This window comes from Rhinatrema bivittatum, chromosome 1 (genome assembly GCF_901001135.1).
Source record: "Rhinatrema bivittatum chromosome 1, aRhiBiv1.1, whole genome shotgun sequence".
Lineage (NCBI taxonomy): Eukaryota > Metazoa > Chordata > Amphibia > Gymnophiona > Rhinatrematidae > Rhinatrema > Rhinatrema bivittatum.
Genome location: NC_042615.1, coordinates 497,338,999 through 497,354,622, shown reverse-complemented (window position 1 = coordinate 497,354,622; position 15,624 = coordinate 497,338,999). Strand labels below are relative to the sequence as shown.

At 43.4% G+C, this 15,624-nt stretch overlaps 1 protein-coding gene and 1 long non-coding RNA gene across 2 annotated transcripts; both read left to right on the top strand.

Annotated features, from left to right (window-relative positions):
* The first annotated feature begins 740 nt into the window (after window positions 1-740).
* On the top strand, window positions 741-14,871 carry RPS21 (ribosomal protein S21). The gene is made up of 6 exons (XM_029609123.1): window positions 741-890; window positions 2,121-2,200; window positions 3,923-3,986; window positions 5,387-5,458; window positions 13,377-13,432; window positions 14,809-14,871. The coding sequence occupies exons 2-6, from the start codon at window positions 2,151-2,153 to the stop codon at window positions 14,816-14,818; spliced, it is 252 nt and encodes an 83-aa protein (XP_029464983.1). The 5' UTR covers window positions 741-890; window positions 2,121-2,150; the 3' UTR covers window positions 14,819-14,871.
* LOC115095455 lies at window positions 8,442-12,561 on the top strand. Its single transcript, XR_003857774.1, has 2 exons — window positions 8,442-8,733; window positions 9,445-12,561. It is a non-coding gene; the product is annotated as an uncharacterized LOC115095455 (long non-coding RNA).
* Window positions 14,872-15,624: the final 753 nt, after the last annotated feature.

The window sequence follows — 15,624 nt, the reverse complement described above, 5'->3', positions numbered from 1 at the left end:
TCAGGCAGCCAGAGTCCCTTCCCAGAAGAACTTACAAATATCTTTATGTCCCCCAATGTGCTCACTTTGTACATTAAGGAGGGGTCACACCAGAATTTTTTTCTATGGTGAGGTATAGGTGAAAATATCCTTCCCTTGCCCCATTGTTAGAGGGTTGTGTGTGTGTGTGTATGTTGGGGTGGTCGTGATGATAAAAAGTTATTTAGTACTGACAATTCTATTATTAATGTTTTTATTTTCTCCTTTACAATTGTGTCTGGTTTTTAAGAATCGAGAATTGTAATTGGTATGGGAATGAATAATTATACTCTCTGACTCATGCAAAGAATATATGTAACATAAAATAACTAACAACAAATGTAAAAACTTGGCAGCGGGAATGTGGGCGGAGCTTGGCTGCCCCCCCCAAGCAAAAAGACTTCCCGCTGCCCCCTCCCCATTGCACTTGTCAATGGTGTTCACATGCTCATAAATGTTAATAAAAAGGAGCCCCAGAAGAGCTCCATTACAGTACATGAGGAGGGGAAGTTTAAGGAGGCAGCACAGTAATTGTTTGCACCCTGGCCCGCTCGATCGCCGGCAGATTTATGCCTGTTCTCCGCCCCCCAGCACAGAGACAAGAAGGCGTTATTAGGTCCAGCTCCTTCTGGTTAGGACCAAGCCTACCAGGGAACGTGAAGGAAGCCCTGCGCTTATTGCCCCTACTAAAATCAGGCCTAGAAGGTAGCCGAGAACGATGCTTCCTAAATCCCCTTAGTCAGATCGCTTCATCAGCATGGAACCCTGCCCTTCCGGAGACTTGAGGGGGGAGCAACGTGACCCGGAAGCGCTCGTACTACTTCCGGGGCCCAGCTACCTCCTTTTTGTGTCGGCCATTACGGTGCAGGGAGGTGAGTGGAGCTGCTTCCGAATGTCGGCTTTAGTGTTGCGATGTGTGCATTGGGTTTCCCACGTCTGCAGCAGCCTCGGAGCCTGCGGGAAGGGTGATGGAGCAGGCGAGCCAGGATGAACGGAGGTGGTGAAGCTGCTGTTGCTGGGCTGGGGGCTCACACGTGCGCCCGGGCCCCCCTTGTGTGGTCCTGTTCCGCTTTCCCCAGCTTTTCGTAGGGAAAGTGACCGTTTGTCACATTTACATCCAGACAGGTGGAAGCAGCATGAATTTAGGGACTTCTTATGATTTGAGGTCGCCATGTCACCCCCCCCCCCCCCCCGGTCACCTGAACAGGTAGATGAGGTCCTGGTTTTATTCCGGCGCATGCATGGGTTTGCAGTAATGATTTTCCCATCGACTCATAACGAAATCCGAACTGTAAATCTATAGGTTCAGCGAGGCAAAACCAGGATTAGCTCAGCCGGTTTGATTGTCTTGGGATGAGGTGTCGACCCCTAAACTGATCCCAGGCAGTGTAAGAGACTGGCGCTGGTAGTGTTCGGATTTGTGTCCTCGTTGTAAGGACATGAGGCGCAGACCATGTCCGGGAAGCAGCTACTTCTTAGGGCAAGTTTTCCCAATCTTGTCTTGGGGACCCCACAGCTAGTCAGGTTTTCAAGATATCCACAATGAAGATGCATGATACATTTGCATATCATGGAGACTAGTATATGCAAATCAATGTCATGCATATTTATTGTGGATATCCCATGTGGGGTCAGCGATCTTGATCACTTAAACCACCGACAGTCTAAATTACAGCGAACTGTAACAGTAGGAAATCTCACCAGTGCTCAAGTGCTGGCTTGGTGCATGCTGATCAGCTTCTGTAAGGAGCTGTGTCCAGTTGCCTGGGACAGAATTAGTTACTGATGGCTGGGCTAGATGGGAGTGTGATAAAAAAAATGTGGGGGGAGGGGGTAGTGAATGTCAATTGAAACAGTTTCATCTATATTGTGTTTTTGTTTTGTAATTGTTTCACTGTTTGGAACATCAGAAGTTTAAACAAGAAGGGGAGGAACCCCTGCTGGTTGCAAATGCTCCTGTACCATAGCACCAAAAGAGATGGATTTCAATTGAGTGGAAACTCCCAGACCCAAACAAAAACAAAAGTTGGTGGCTAGTACTCTATTAGGTGACACATCCTGATCCTAACTTTTTTTTTTTTCATGAAAATCCCATCTCACAGGGTGTTGTGTGACAACTTATATCAGTCAACATGCAGAATGATGCTGGGGAATTTGTGGATTTGTACGTCCCTCGTAAATGGTAAGTTATTTGAATATTTTGTGAGTTCTTTTCTATGGTAAAATTTGAATGAATAGAAATATTGGTATATTAGAAGAGAGAATGGGATATGTTTATAATCTGCACTGTACATACTGTCACGATCTCACCACCTCCGCTCAGCACTCTGTGGGGCCTTGTCAGGGTTCAGGAATCCCTCTCCGCTCCTATACCACTTCCTGTCCACTCGTATGGCTCCTGCACACCGCCGCTATGGACTCCTCCACGCCTCCAGTCAGAGTGCCTGGCCTAACCCCGGCACTCCCAAACAGTACACAGAAAAAGTCTTTGTCAGTAAAGAGTTTAATGTGGTTCTGTAGCCTCACCGGCTGCAGCCCATGTAGTAAGGCCTGGTTGTCTTTGCATGCCCAAGCCACAAACACTTAGGTTCTCCTTAACCAGCCAAGAATTAAACAGCATTTAAAGCAACATTTCCCTTCCAACATTTCTCAAACATCCCTTTTACAAACACAGTATTTGACCATCCCCCAACCTCCTGGTTATTCCACCTCCATAGAGGAACAGCTGGACCTTTCCTCTCCTGAGCTTACCTCCATCTCCTACTCTGAGTAGTTGGGCTTTTGTGGCCAACTCCACCATGCTGGCACGCCCTCTTCCTCTAGTTCCATGGACTCTGAGTCATAGTCATCAGCCCCTGTTTCCCCCACCTATTCCTGCTCACTCTCCGGCCAGGGGTCAGGTGCCGGTTCAGGGAACCTGGGAACTGTAGTTCCTGCTGTCCTCTTGTTTGCCCTCTGGTGTCTAGGTTTGGTACTACCTGCGGCTGTTTTCCTATATCCAAGCTGTTTCTGCCCCGGGTCAGGTTGTACTGCATCACAATACATAATTTTGCTTAGTCTGTGCCATTTCATTATAGTATTTTTGTGGTGATCTCTTGCCAGCAGGCGCTGCTTCAATCAAGATAGAGACTAACAGGTCGACATGGTAAAATATGCAGGAGAGCTGGCACTCCGTGTCAAGCGCCCGCTCTCCCGATGTGCACCCAGCTACCTCTCCTGGGCGTGCAATGCTCTATTTAAATGAGGTGTTGCACTAAGGAGGCCCTAGGGACAATAGCGCATCCCTAGTGCTTCCTCATTAGCAAAGAGGTGGCTGTCAGCGAGTCCCGACAACCGACACTCTATTTTACCGGTGTCTGTTTCCGAACTTGCTGACAACCATGGGTTAGGGAAACAGACTCTGGTAAAATTGAGCGTCCATTTTTCTAACCCAATGACCAGTGGGCAGATTTTTTAAAAATTATTTATTTTTAATTTTTGGTTTCTCTGACTTAATATCACTAGGATATTAAGTCGGAGGGTGTACAGAAAAGCAGTATTTTCTGCTTTGCTGTACACTTTCTGAGTTGCTCAGAATTTAATGCCTTTTAAAGTCTTGAAATAATACTGAGGATTAATTGGTAAAATGTTGGTAGAACTCTTTTTCTGGTGTCTTAAATTTTGCTGTGAATAGCATCTATTTACATTGTTCCAGAAATGTGATATTCGCCCATTCCTAGAGAATCACAATTGCCGAGGGTATAAAGCTGCATAGTTAAGTAAATTTTTAAACTCAAATTTGATAGGGGAATTTTAACAGGAAAAGACTGCTTGTAGAACCAGCCTATAACTTTTTTTTTTTAATGTTCCTATGAGGAACACCTATCTTAGTTTATCACATATTAATAGATCATTTTTCCCTTAGCTCTGCTAGCAACAGAATTATTGGTGCTAAGGACCATGCTTCCATTCAGATAAATGTTGCTGAGGTGAGTTAAATATTCATTTGTCTTGTCTTTTGTGTTAACTTTTTTATTTTTTATTAAGATACCATAACAATAACTAGTACTGTTCATAACTACTGACGGTCAAACTGATAACATTACAAGGCCACAATCAGCACAATACACCCTATATGTACTTCATTGCCTCCTATAGTAAGCCATTTCCATAACTTACCAAGAATAATACCTTTTTAAATGTCTAAATCTCCTCTCTATGTCCAGTAAGGACCCCAGATTTTTTCATGTCTGGTTCCGTAGCATATAGGTCAGTTTTTCCATGATGGCACACTCGGCTATCTTAGTCTTACCTCCTCTTGGGTCAGGAATACATGTCCATTGGTGTGCAATAGATGACCAACCAGCTTCATGTGACCCTTCATTGACCATCTATTGGGCCACTGACCCAAAAAAAAAAGTGTATGGTATATTCTATGCAATAACTTATATAGGAGCTCTTGATCTTTACTACAAATCATAATATTTCTAATGCTTTTCCATATTGATTTCCTCTGTCTTGTCTTTGTGTCTTGACTAGATTGTAAGCTCCATGGAACAGGGGCTTATGTGCCTCTGTACGGCACTATGCACGTCTAATAGTATTATAAAAATAAGTAGTGGTAATAATACATGATAAAGTGGGTATTATTTACAGGGAGTCCAGTTGGATATTTTGTGAATTTATGATAAGACAATATTAGGAAATGAGATGCCATAATGCACTAAAGTTTGCAGAAACTCGAGAATATCACGGAACTGGTTAAATGTGAGGACAGACTTATTGGTGTGTGAATTTAATTTACAGTTAACCTTGTCAAGACTGCCATGAGGCCATTGTTTTCTAAGACATTGCTTCTCAACCCACTTTTTGGGACACACCTAACCAGTTGAGTCTTCAGGATCTCCACAATGAATATGCATGAGATAGATTTGCATGCACTGCTTCCATTGTATGCAGAACACTCTCGTATATAATCGTCATAGATATCCTGAAAACCTGGCTAAGTATGTCCTGAGGACTGGGTTGTGAACCCACAGCTGAAGCCATGCAAAGAAGAGGTGCTGTTGTGTCTGGGCCTCAAGTAATGGACCTTAGTCCATCTCTGGGAGATTCTGCTGGTAAGAGTGCGAGGTGAGGGTACCTGGTGAGTAATGGAGCAGCTCCAGGTTGTTACAGGAAGAGAAGTAATAAAGAAGCCGGATGTGATGGGCAGAAAATATGTATAGTCATGCAAAACCAAAATCAGCGCACAGCCAATTATTTGCAGTTGGGTACTCTGGGAGGCGAGCTAAAAACAGTTTTCTGAAGTGTTCCTAGCACACAGGATACCTTCTTATTACACACTGCAGCTTCTACTTAGTAAATTATCGGCATCATTTAATTGTAGGTTGATAAGCTCACGGGCAGAGTCAATGGCCAGTTCAAGACCTATGCTATCTGTGGAGCAATCCGTAGAATGGTAAGAGATTTTTTTTTTCTTTAAACAATTTTAGGTTTGTATTAAATAACTTTTTTAGCAAGAATACTCCAGAACAGAGCTATAGTAATTCAAGCACTACTCTGCAAACATGTTCTGATTCTTCTCCAAGAAAAGCATAAGATAAGTAAAATGTGTACTCTCCTTGCTCCGTTGCAGTTATTTATTGCTCTCATTAAGTTATTTTATTTATTTCCAAGTTCAATCTTCCCTGTTCTCTGTAAGACATTCTATATACTGTCAATTTTATTGTTATAATGTAAACCGAATTGATTAGTAACTTTGTTACTAGAACTTCGGTATATAAAACTGTTAAATAAGTTTCAGATTTTTGAAATAAGTTGCTGAAAGAATGAAGCTGTCATCATGCAGGACTCTTTAACAATTTAGCTAATTAAAACAGAGAATATAATGGTAGATAAGGACTGTAAGGCCTATCTAGTCTAAGCAAATTACTTCCTGCTGCACTGCCATAGACTCCATTTGGTCTCTGGCTTTCCCTTCATGTCTTAACTGAGGATCTATTTTGTTTATCTCTGGTCTTGAATTTTGTTACTGTTCTTGCCTTCATCACTTCCCCTGGGAAGCTGTTCCATGCATCCATTGCTATCTCTGTGAAAAAGTTTTTTACATAGATAAGCAGGCTTATTTAGCCATGCTGTCTGGGTGATGTCATTCAGGGTCATGGGGCTGAGCTGTATCTCTCAGCTCATAGTTTTCCATCTGTGTGACGCTTCCCACGTGTATCAAGCGAATCTCCTTGGTTTCATTTTTTCCAAGCTCTGCATGGATGAGTGGAGTTTAGACTTTCACTGATTTTTCTCCTCAGTAAAAATTTTTTTCAAACAAAACAATGCACTTTTAAGTGCTATAATGCATAAAACGCCTGGCTTCAAGTACTGCCAATGCAGCAAGATCATGTTGGCGACCGATGAGCTCAGTTATTGTTACCTGTGCCTCAGTCCCGAGCATGACCAAGCAGCTGCAGAGACTGTGAGAGAATGTCACCCAATGCCAAAGAGCCATGAAAATCTTAAGACTCCGAGGAGACTGCAGGACCTACACCCTTCGGCCGGGAGATCGACTCGCTCTTCTCTGGGTCCAAAATTCCGCCATCCAGACCGGTAATGCAATCTTCACTCATGGTATCTAGAGAAAAGCTAAAACAGGTGTCCATGACGCAGGCCATTTAAAATTTATAAGAGTACTTCAAAGCAGACTGGCGTCAGAAGAATCGACACAAACGAAAGTGTTGGACCAACCAGCGCATGTGAAAGCATCAAGCCCATTGGAGAAGTCGACACAAACAAAGGTGCTGGCCCTTTCGAGATGCAACAGTGAGACGGGAATGATGCACATCAAAATGTCAGAGAAGTCAATGCAACTGAAAGCGTCGTCCTCTTTGACTAAGATAAGTTCAGTGTACTTAAAACAGTTGACCCATTACTCGAAGCATAGAACAGCTTCGGCCAAGTCTCTCCATAAAAAGACAGCACTGGGGGCAGAACAACATGACGCCCCAACAAACTTGAAGCTCTATCCAAGTTTATTCTGAGACCAGAACAGTCACCAACACTATCCCCTCAGGGCAGTGACAGACCATCATCACACAGGCCTCTGCTACAACTATCTGACCACGCAATGGAGGAAGAATCGCATATCGAAGTATTGTCTTCCCCAGACTCTGCTCACTCAGAATGGGATCTTTCTTTCAGGGATCATAGACGTCATTCCCCAGTCTTCTACTAAAAGAGCCTCCAACACCCAGACCTAGGGCACCGGAGGAAAACGTTCTCCCCACCGAAAGGGAAAGTTCCAGATTCTAGTAATCTCTGGGTTCTGCTTCTTAGTCCTCAATGGACCAGTCACAAGTTAATACCTCTAGTAATGGACATACCCATGCACAGCCCTAGGTATCTCTGCCAAAGAGACAATGTCTCAAATCACCTCCATTTTAAATACTTCTTTGCAAACCTTCCTTCTCAACTGATATCTATTCCACCTCACTCTAGTTCCATCTGAGGGAAACCATTCACCTCATTCGGAATATCCACAGTCACCTACAAATATCGAGTTCAGCCCACAACCTTTGGGGCATCCTCGCTTTTTCCTCTGAGCCAACCGACCACCCACAGGAGTCATCTCACCAGGAAGCTCCATGGATATCCCTTCAGACCCACTGGAAGAGCCACCTTCACCTCCTGAAGATCGAACCTACTCTGAATAGAGAAGGTGGGCACACTCTTGAAGGTGGAAACCTACAGGATCCCTGATCCTAGAGCAGAGACAATGGGCATTTTAAAGATTTCTAGAGGTCTCATCAGAGCCAGCTGCTCTCCCTTCACATTCACTGCTAGATTCTATCATGGATAAAGCATGGAAATCCCATCCCCCCCCCCCGCCCAAACTATAGACCTAAAATTCAGGATGTAAAAATCCACTCATTACGGCAGGGTTCAGATTCCACATGTCTCTGTAGTTATTGAATCTGCTATGAAAAAAGCAAAGAAAATGAGGCTACACTCAATACTCTCCTTGGAAAGGACAACAGATTATGGGATAAATTTGGACGAAAGTGTTCCATGCTAAATGTGCATGTACAACACCAATTTTACATTACACAATACCTATACAAATGCATCCAAAACCTAAAACCCTTTGGGGCAGATTTTCAAAAGGCCCAGCAGCGTGCGTAAGTCCTGGGGCTTGAAAAAAGGGGGGGGGGCAGGGCCGGAGCCTCCAGGCGCAGCGGCCTGGCCATTGGCTGGGACACGCAACTTGCGCGTGCCCAAGGCAGGCGTAACTAGGTGTAAACTTTTTTTTAGGGGGTTTTAGTTTAGGGCTGGGGGGCGTGAGAGGAAGGGAAGGTGGGGTGGGGGATAGGGAACAGAGGAAGGCAGGGCGGCTCGGCGCGCGCAAGGTGCACAATTGTGCGCCCCCTTGCGTGCGCCGACCCTTGATTTTATAACGTGTGCACGGCTACGCATGCATGTTATAAAATCGGGCATACATTTGTGCACGCTGGGTTGCGCGACAAATGTACGCTCACGTGTATGTTTTAAAATCTGCTCCTATGTCTTTATAGGACAAGGAGGCCCAGGAATACCACAACCGTTAATAGACCTACAAGAAGTTCTGTGACACCTAAGAACCATCTATGAAAATTTTGACACGGCTTGATCTTTGGCAGCCTCCATCGCAGCCAAACACATAGCTTAGCTCCGCTCCATCACAGTTCGCGAAGACGGCCATAACAGGTTAGCAAAGTTGCCCTGTAAGAGAGAGAACCTTTTTGGAGAGAGACTGAGAAAAAGTCTCTTGAATAAAAGAACAAAATATGGCAGTATAGTCATTAACTTCTGCCACAGTCAGTCAGTTTGCCACCTGGAAATATTCAGTACAACGGGGCTTCTATCAACATAGACTGTACAGGAATTACCATCCATATATATCACCTTATCAACCACCAAGACCTCAGGGGCAACAGCTTCAACAAAGGAACAGGCCAAAGGGGCTAGAGACCCCAGAAACCACAGCAAACACTCCCAAAAACAACAGAATATTTTGAAAAAGAGTCAGTTACAGCACCCTACTGCAGATCGGGGGCCAGATATCTTCTTTCTACCACACCTGTTCTAAGATCACAACCAATCAATGGGTCCTCGGTATAATATCCCAGGGGTACTACATTGGATTTTACTTATATCCCTCTGTTACCTCATCAAGTAACATCCATGAGATTTTGTTTCCCAAATTCCCATGCTACAGCAGGAGACAAGAACTCTGGTGAAACAGCAAGCAATCCACCTTCCCCTCTCCCAGATCAACAAAGGCTACTATTCCTAATACTTATTCCCAAGACGTCGGGAGGCCTCCCTCCCATTCTGGACTTGCGTTCTCTCAACAAGTTTATCAAGAGACAAATATTCAAAATGACCTCTTTAAAATCAATCCTCCCTTTTCTGCAGCCCAACGACTGGATGTGCTCTCTGGACCTGACGGACACATATACCTACATTCCCATCCACAAACCCTATTGATGACAGCTTTATTTCCAAGTGGGGAATCTGCATTACCAGTACAAGGTACTTCCCTCTGGACTCTCATCTGCCCCGAGAGTCTTCACAAAATGTCTTGCAATGGTTGTGGCTCACTTATGAAAATGAGGAATCGGGATTTTTCCAATATCTTGACGACTGGCTCATTGACTCTCCAAACCTGCAAACATTACAGAATCACTTGTTTGAGACGGTTCAATGAGGTTTTTCATAAATTCCAAAAAATCCCAGACTCTTTAGTTCATTGAAGCAAGGGTTTACACCCCACTATGCAGGGCGTTCCTCTCCGTCAGAGCTCAGACCCTATGTTCTCTGTGCCTACTTTTTCAGCAGTGAACTCCTATAACAGTATGCCGAGTACTAGTCTTATTGGGACACATAGCAGCAGGAATACTTGTGGTCTCTTGTACCCATCTTCAAATGAGACTATTATAATGGGGCTTAAAGTCACAATGGAATTGGCACAGACAACTAATGTCAGAGAATTCGCATTGTGACCTCAATGAAAAGACATTTTGTGGTGGCTGGCTCCCTCAGTGCTGATGAGGAGTGCCATTCAGAAATCCTCATCAGTTGATAGTCTCAACAGACATTTCAACAAAAGGTTAGGGGGCTCATCTTCATCTAAAAACATAAGGCTTATGGACCCCAGCAGAATGCCAGTTACAGATAAACCTGTTGGAATTGAGAGCAATAAAGATTGCACTGCATACATTCAAACCAATGCTTCATGGAAAGTCTGTAAATGATCCTCACGGACAACCATGAGCCATGTACTATATAAACAATGAGGGTCAGGTTCTAGGATTCTCTGCAAGAAGGCAGTACAGATCTGCAAATGGGCAGAGGAAAATGGGACAATCTTACAGGTGTCTTATCTGCTAGGACTGGCAAATACGAAAGCAGACACTCAGAATCTTCCACACGAGAGTAGTCCCTGGACCAAATGATAGCGGAAGATCTTTTCAACTGCTGGGGAACTGCTGGCATAGATCTTTTTGCATCCGAGCACATCATGAAACTAGGCTCCTTTTTCACTTGCTGAGGAGAATTGAGCAAGAGTATCTCAAGATGAGTCTTTGCTCCCCTGATCAAGGGGCCTATTATAATTATATGCCTATCCCCCAATTCCACTAATATCACGCACAATACAGAAATGTATATCTGACAAGGCAGATATGATACTTATTGCACCAGCATGACCAAGGCAGCCGTGATATGCCTATCTAGTACATCTCTCTAGGCATCCACCAATATTTCTGAGAAACAGCACATAACTACTAACAGGAGAACGGAACTCTCATTCATCCGATGCACTCCCTCCAACTAACAGCATGGAGATTGAGTGGGAGGTCCTAGGACGTTTCCAGCTGCCATCTGATATCACTGCCATTTTGATATCTGCTAGTAAACCATTCATCAGGAAAAATTACACCTTCAGGTGGAAAAGATATTCCAGTTGGTGCTGTTGGCAAGAAACTGACCCTTTTATTTGCTCCCCAAGTGGTTTACTAACATACCTACACTCACTTTTCACCTTGGGTTTAGCAGTGATGACATACGCATTCACCTAAGTGTAATAGCAGCTTATCACACCACAGGAGAAAGTCACTCAATTTCTTTACATGTGGAAGGTAGGCGAGTGAGTGAAATTCAAACTCTAGTGACCAATTAACCATACTTGTAATTCCACCACAAACAAGGTCTTGTTGCATACATCCAATCTACTTTGGGGAAAAAAAGTTTCAGCCTTTCATTTAAATCAGTCAATCTCATTACCCACCTTCTTTCCTAAATCTCATGCAAATAAAAGGAAGAAAGCACTTCCACATTGGACTGCAAAAGAGCCCTTGCATATTACAAAAGAAGAACTTGAGCGATTAGACAGACATACATCCCAGTTTTTCGGCTTTTAATCCAAATGACCCTTGTAAGGATGACTCAGGGATTTGCTCACATTCTTTTCTTGAGAGAGAAAATTATCTTTTTTTTTTTTTTTTTAACTATTAGGTTTAAGGTGAAAAGTATTTAATTTCTATCTACATAATCCCCAAATTATCCTATATCCTCATTATTCAAGAAGGGGTGAACTTGATAGGCTGATCAACAAGGTTGATGAAACAGATAAGTATGGGAAAATAAGTGTGGAAGCTTGCTGGGCAGACTAGATGGGCCGATTGGTCTTTTTCTGCCGTCATTTTCTATGTTTCTATGAATTCTCCTTGTCCGGAACCACTTATTTATGGGGTCCCAAAAAAGAATGCAGTCAGGATGTATAGAATTTATTTATAAAGGATTGAACTGACATACACACAATCATCATATCACAAAGCAATGTAATAGACTAAATGCCTCACCAGCAGTACTTGTTTCAAGACCTTACCGTCCGATTTCCTCAAGCCAAGAAGCAGGGGCTGACATCAGGAGCGGTTTACTGCAGGAACTCCCAGCATGCGTCCATGCTACAGGTTCTGCTTCTGACTTTGCCCAGGCCTCTCTCTATATTTAAACAAGAGTGTTTGCGAAGAGGCTCATGATTACTAATCCCCAGGTGAGTGATAGCATTGTTACTGGAAGCAGCAGGATTGCACAAGGAGGCCATCCTTGTCACTGCCCAGCACGTAGCCTTCCTGGACATTGCTAGAATTTTCCCTTCAACCCTGGAAGAGCAATAATGAAAAGGACACTATCAAATTGGATAACTCGATGCATTCAGTTCTGTTACACATCATATTCAATAGTGCTCCATAATCCAGCTAAGGTGCATCAGGTCAGGACTCCAGCGACTTCACTAGCACACTTGCATAACTTACCAATTAAAGATATGTTTGTAAAGCAGCGTGGTCATCAATTCAGACTTTCACATCCCACTACTATCTCGATCAACAGTCAGCAGCTGACAGTGCACTGAGATCAGCAGTGTTGCATCACGTTCAACAAAAGTAGTGGCCGCCCACAAGCAAACTTCAGTGTGAGATTTCCAGACAGCATGGCTAAATAAGCCTACTTATTGATGGAAAAAAAAAAGCAAGTTTACTTATCGTAAACTGTGTTTTCCGTAGCTAGCAGGATGATTTAGCCATGCAACCCCCTCCCTTCTCACTGGACTGCCATCTGATATGTTCTGTTCATACATGTTTAATCAACTGAGGAGATTTGCTCAAGATGCTCAAAGAGCCACACAGATGGAAAACTATTAGCTTAGAGAGACAGCTCTGTCCTGTGACGCTCTGACGTCAATCAGACAGCATGGCTAAATCATCTTGTTATCACGGTTTATGGTAAGCAAACTTGCTTTTATACCAGCAGGCTAATTTTATTTTTATTTATATTTAGCTCAAGGCAAGTTATATTCAGGTACTCTAGGTATTTCCTTGTCCCCAGAGGGCTTACAATCTTAGCATCTGATTTACTAAGACCTTTTTCCCATTCTGTATCTCTGCGGAAAAACTCTGCCCCTAAGTTTGTACCTAAGCCAATGGAGGGTGAAATGGCTTGCCCAAGGTCACAAGGAGCACTAGTGGGATTTGAACCCTGGTTTTTAGCCTGTTGCTCTAACCACTGGGCTACTCCTCCACCTGTGTGTATTGGAGGTATGTTTTTAAAATTATAATTATAAATCACATTGAGATCGCTTTTAAGATGATAGGTGCTCCAGCAGTGGAAGTCTTATAATTTAATAATTCTTGGAGGGCTTCCTTGTGCTTTGGTTAGGTATCTTGAAAGCATTGGATTCTTATGGTAGAATGTTGTGTGGGCTGAGTTATGTTTATTTAAACACTAAACTGCACCTTTACATCTTAAACAATTAATGTATTTGAATAATTATTTTTCTTCCCCAGGGGGAGTCAGATGACTCCATCCTCAGGCTGGCAAAGAATGACAGCATTGTTTCAAAGTGAGTATTCTGAGTTATGCTTACCAAAACCTGAAATACAACTTCCCTGTACGTACCAGGATCAGTCCAGACACCTGGGTTGTGACTCCGCACCAGCAGATGGAGACAGAGCAAGACTTGTCGGGCACCCCTACATATAGTAAGGCGCCACCCACAGCCCCTCAGTCTTTCTCTGTCTCCAGCAGATGGGGCAGGTCCACCCACAGTCTCTGGTAGTCCCTGGTTAGTGGAGTTAGCTAGTCAGGGATTCTTGTTGTTGAAAAAAAAAGAAAAGCAGCAAGTCAGAAGAGGAAAGTTGCCTGAGTCCTGGAAGCCTCCCAGGGGGTTGCAAGGTTCTGAGGGGACCATCCCCCCCCCCTGGTTGAGACCGCTGCTGAGGGTTGAGGACCCGGCCTGTTTCTGGCAGCAGCGTCGGGGGTGACACCGGGGAGCCCGGTTCACTCACCCCTGCTGGAGCAGAAGGATCAGGACCAGGGTCAGCGGTTTCAGCGCGCCGGCTCCTTTGGCTCCGCAATTGGGCAGCGGATGGGTCATTGAAGGTTCATATTTTATTCCTCAAGCTAATGATTATGGTTATGTACCATCCTTGAGCTTTTGGTAAAGGTGGCTGATAAATAAGGTATACTGTAAAATAGGCTGTTTGTAAATGTGAGCCTGCCACTTCCCATGGGTGATGAGCCTGCAGCTAATAAAGCAGAATAATTTGTACTTGGCCAGTGGAAAAAATCCATACAGCTGCTGTCTATACACCAGAAAGTTGCTGGTCCTAGTACCTCTGATATTTCCCCACGTATATGCGTCCATATACTGTGCAGTCGTGCTCAACTCACAGAATCATAAACATTGCACTTGTGTGCTCATTACACGCTTGATATGCTTCACCTGTCCCTTGCAATGACTGTTACACTATATTATACTTGACATCTCAGGTGCTGGATGGCTTTGTTCATTTAGTGTGTAGGGTTTCTTTTCATACACACCTTGATCACTCAAATGCCCTTTGGCCCATTTGGTAGCAATGCCAATTAGAAGCCAAAGTGTGAATGTTTGATGCCTGCCAAGTAGCAACTTACTTATGTGGTGTTGATTAGGATTTCAAAATTTCTGATGGTTTCTGTATGGAATGGCCTTTCACAAGTAGAGTACTGATCCCAAAGAGACTGGGAAGAGAAAATCATGATTGTATTGGACAAGTAGTATTGCATTGTGTTGGTGTATTGCTTTCCTGCACATCACTAGTGTTACTGACCTCATTCCAAAGGAACAGATTCTTGTTTTGTTGTAGGTGCTGCCTATATTCTCTGAGGCATTACTGCTGAGACTTATGCTGTACTATTTTTAAGGGCTATAATTATCTTTCTATTTTTTTTTTTCAGGAACTTCTAATTGAAGAATATCTTTAGGATGGATTTATTAAAAAAATAAACAGTAAAAACACACTTCCTGTGCTGTCTTATTAACATGTCATATTGTTCATGTAAGGAAATCAAAGCAGTGATTACAAATAACAGTGGCTTGCAAAAGTATTCAACCCCCTAAAATGTCAGCTGATTTGTGTGGATTACAAATGACACGTACACATACTGGGGTACATTTTAAAAAACAGCACGCGCGAACAAAAGTACGCTGGATTTTATAAGATACGCGCGTATCTTATAAAATCCAGGGTCGGCGCGCGCAAGGGGGTGCACATTTGTGCAACCTGTGCGCGCCGAGTCCGGCGTGCGCTGCCTGTTCCCTCCGAGGCCGCTCGGAAACACTAACATTATCTTGGCATGGTTGCCAGAATCATAAAATTCATTGCTTTGCCTGAAACTAAACCTGCAAGAGAGAGTAGGCTGTTTCTTCAATGAAGTTGAATCTCATTGAAGAAACCTCATTCTTCAATCTGCTACCTCATTGATAAAGGCAACACAAGAGTTGTGTTGCCTTTTTCAATGAGGTAGCAGATTTATTTATACAGCATTTAATATCCAAACATTCTTCATCTCCTTAATAGTCTTATATATATATATATTTTTTTACTTGCTGCCATGTTATTTTTAGCTGTCTGTCTTGAGGATTCTCCCCCCCCAATGAGGATAGCTAGTTTGCATTGGTGTACATTCTGAAAGTACCCTGGTCACTTCCTCTCTGACTAGTGTCCACAAACTTTTAATTTCAACTTGAAATAAGACAATGGCACAACAGCT

Bases quoted from the DNA above. Each gene is read 5' to 3' on its own strand.
- RPS21 (XM_029609123.1), top strand. From the start codon at position 2,151: ATGCAGAATGATGCTGGGGAATTTGTGGATTTGTACGTCCCTCGTAAA. The intron at 2,201-3,922 runs GTAAGTTATTTG...TTTTTCCCTTAG, and splicing joins TTGTACGTCCCTCGTAAATG to CTCTGCTAGCAACAGAATTA. The intron at 5,459-13,376 runs GTAAGAGATTTT...TTTCTTCCCCAG, and splicing joins GTGGAGCAATCCGTAGAATG to GGGGAGTCAGATGACTCCAT.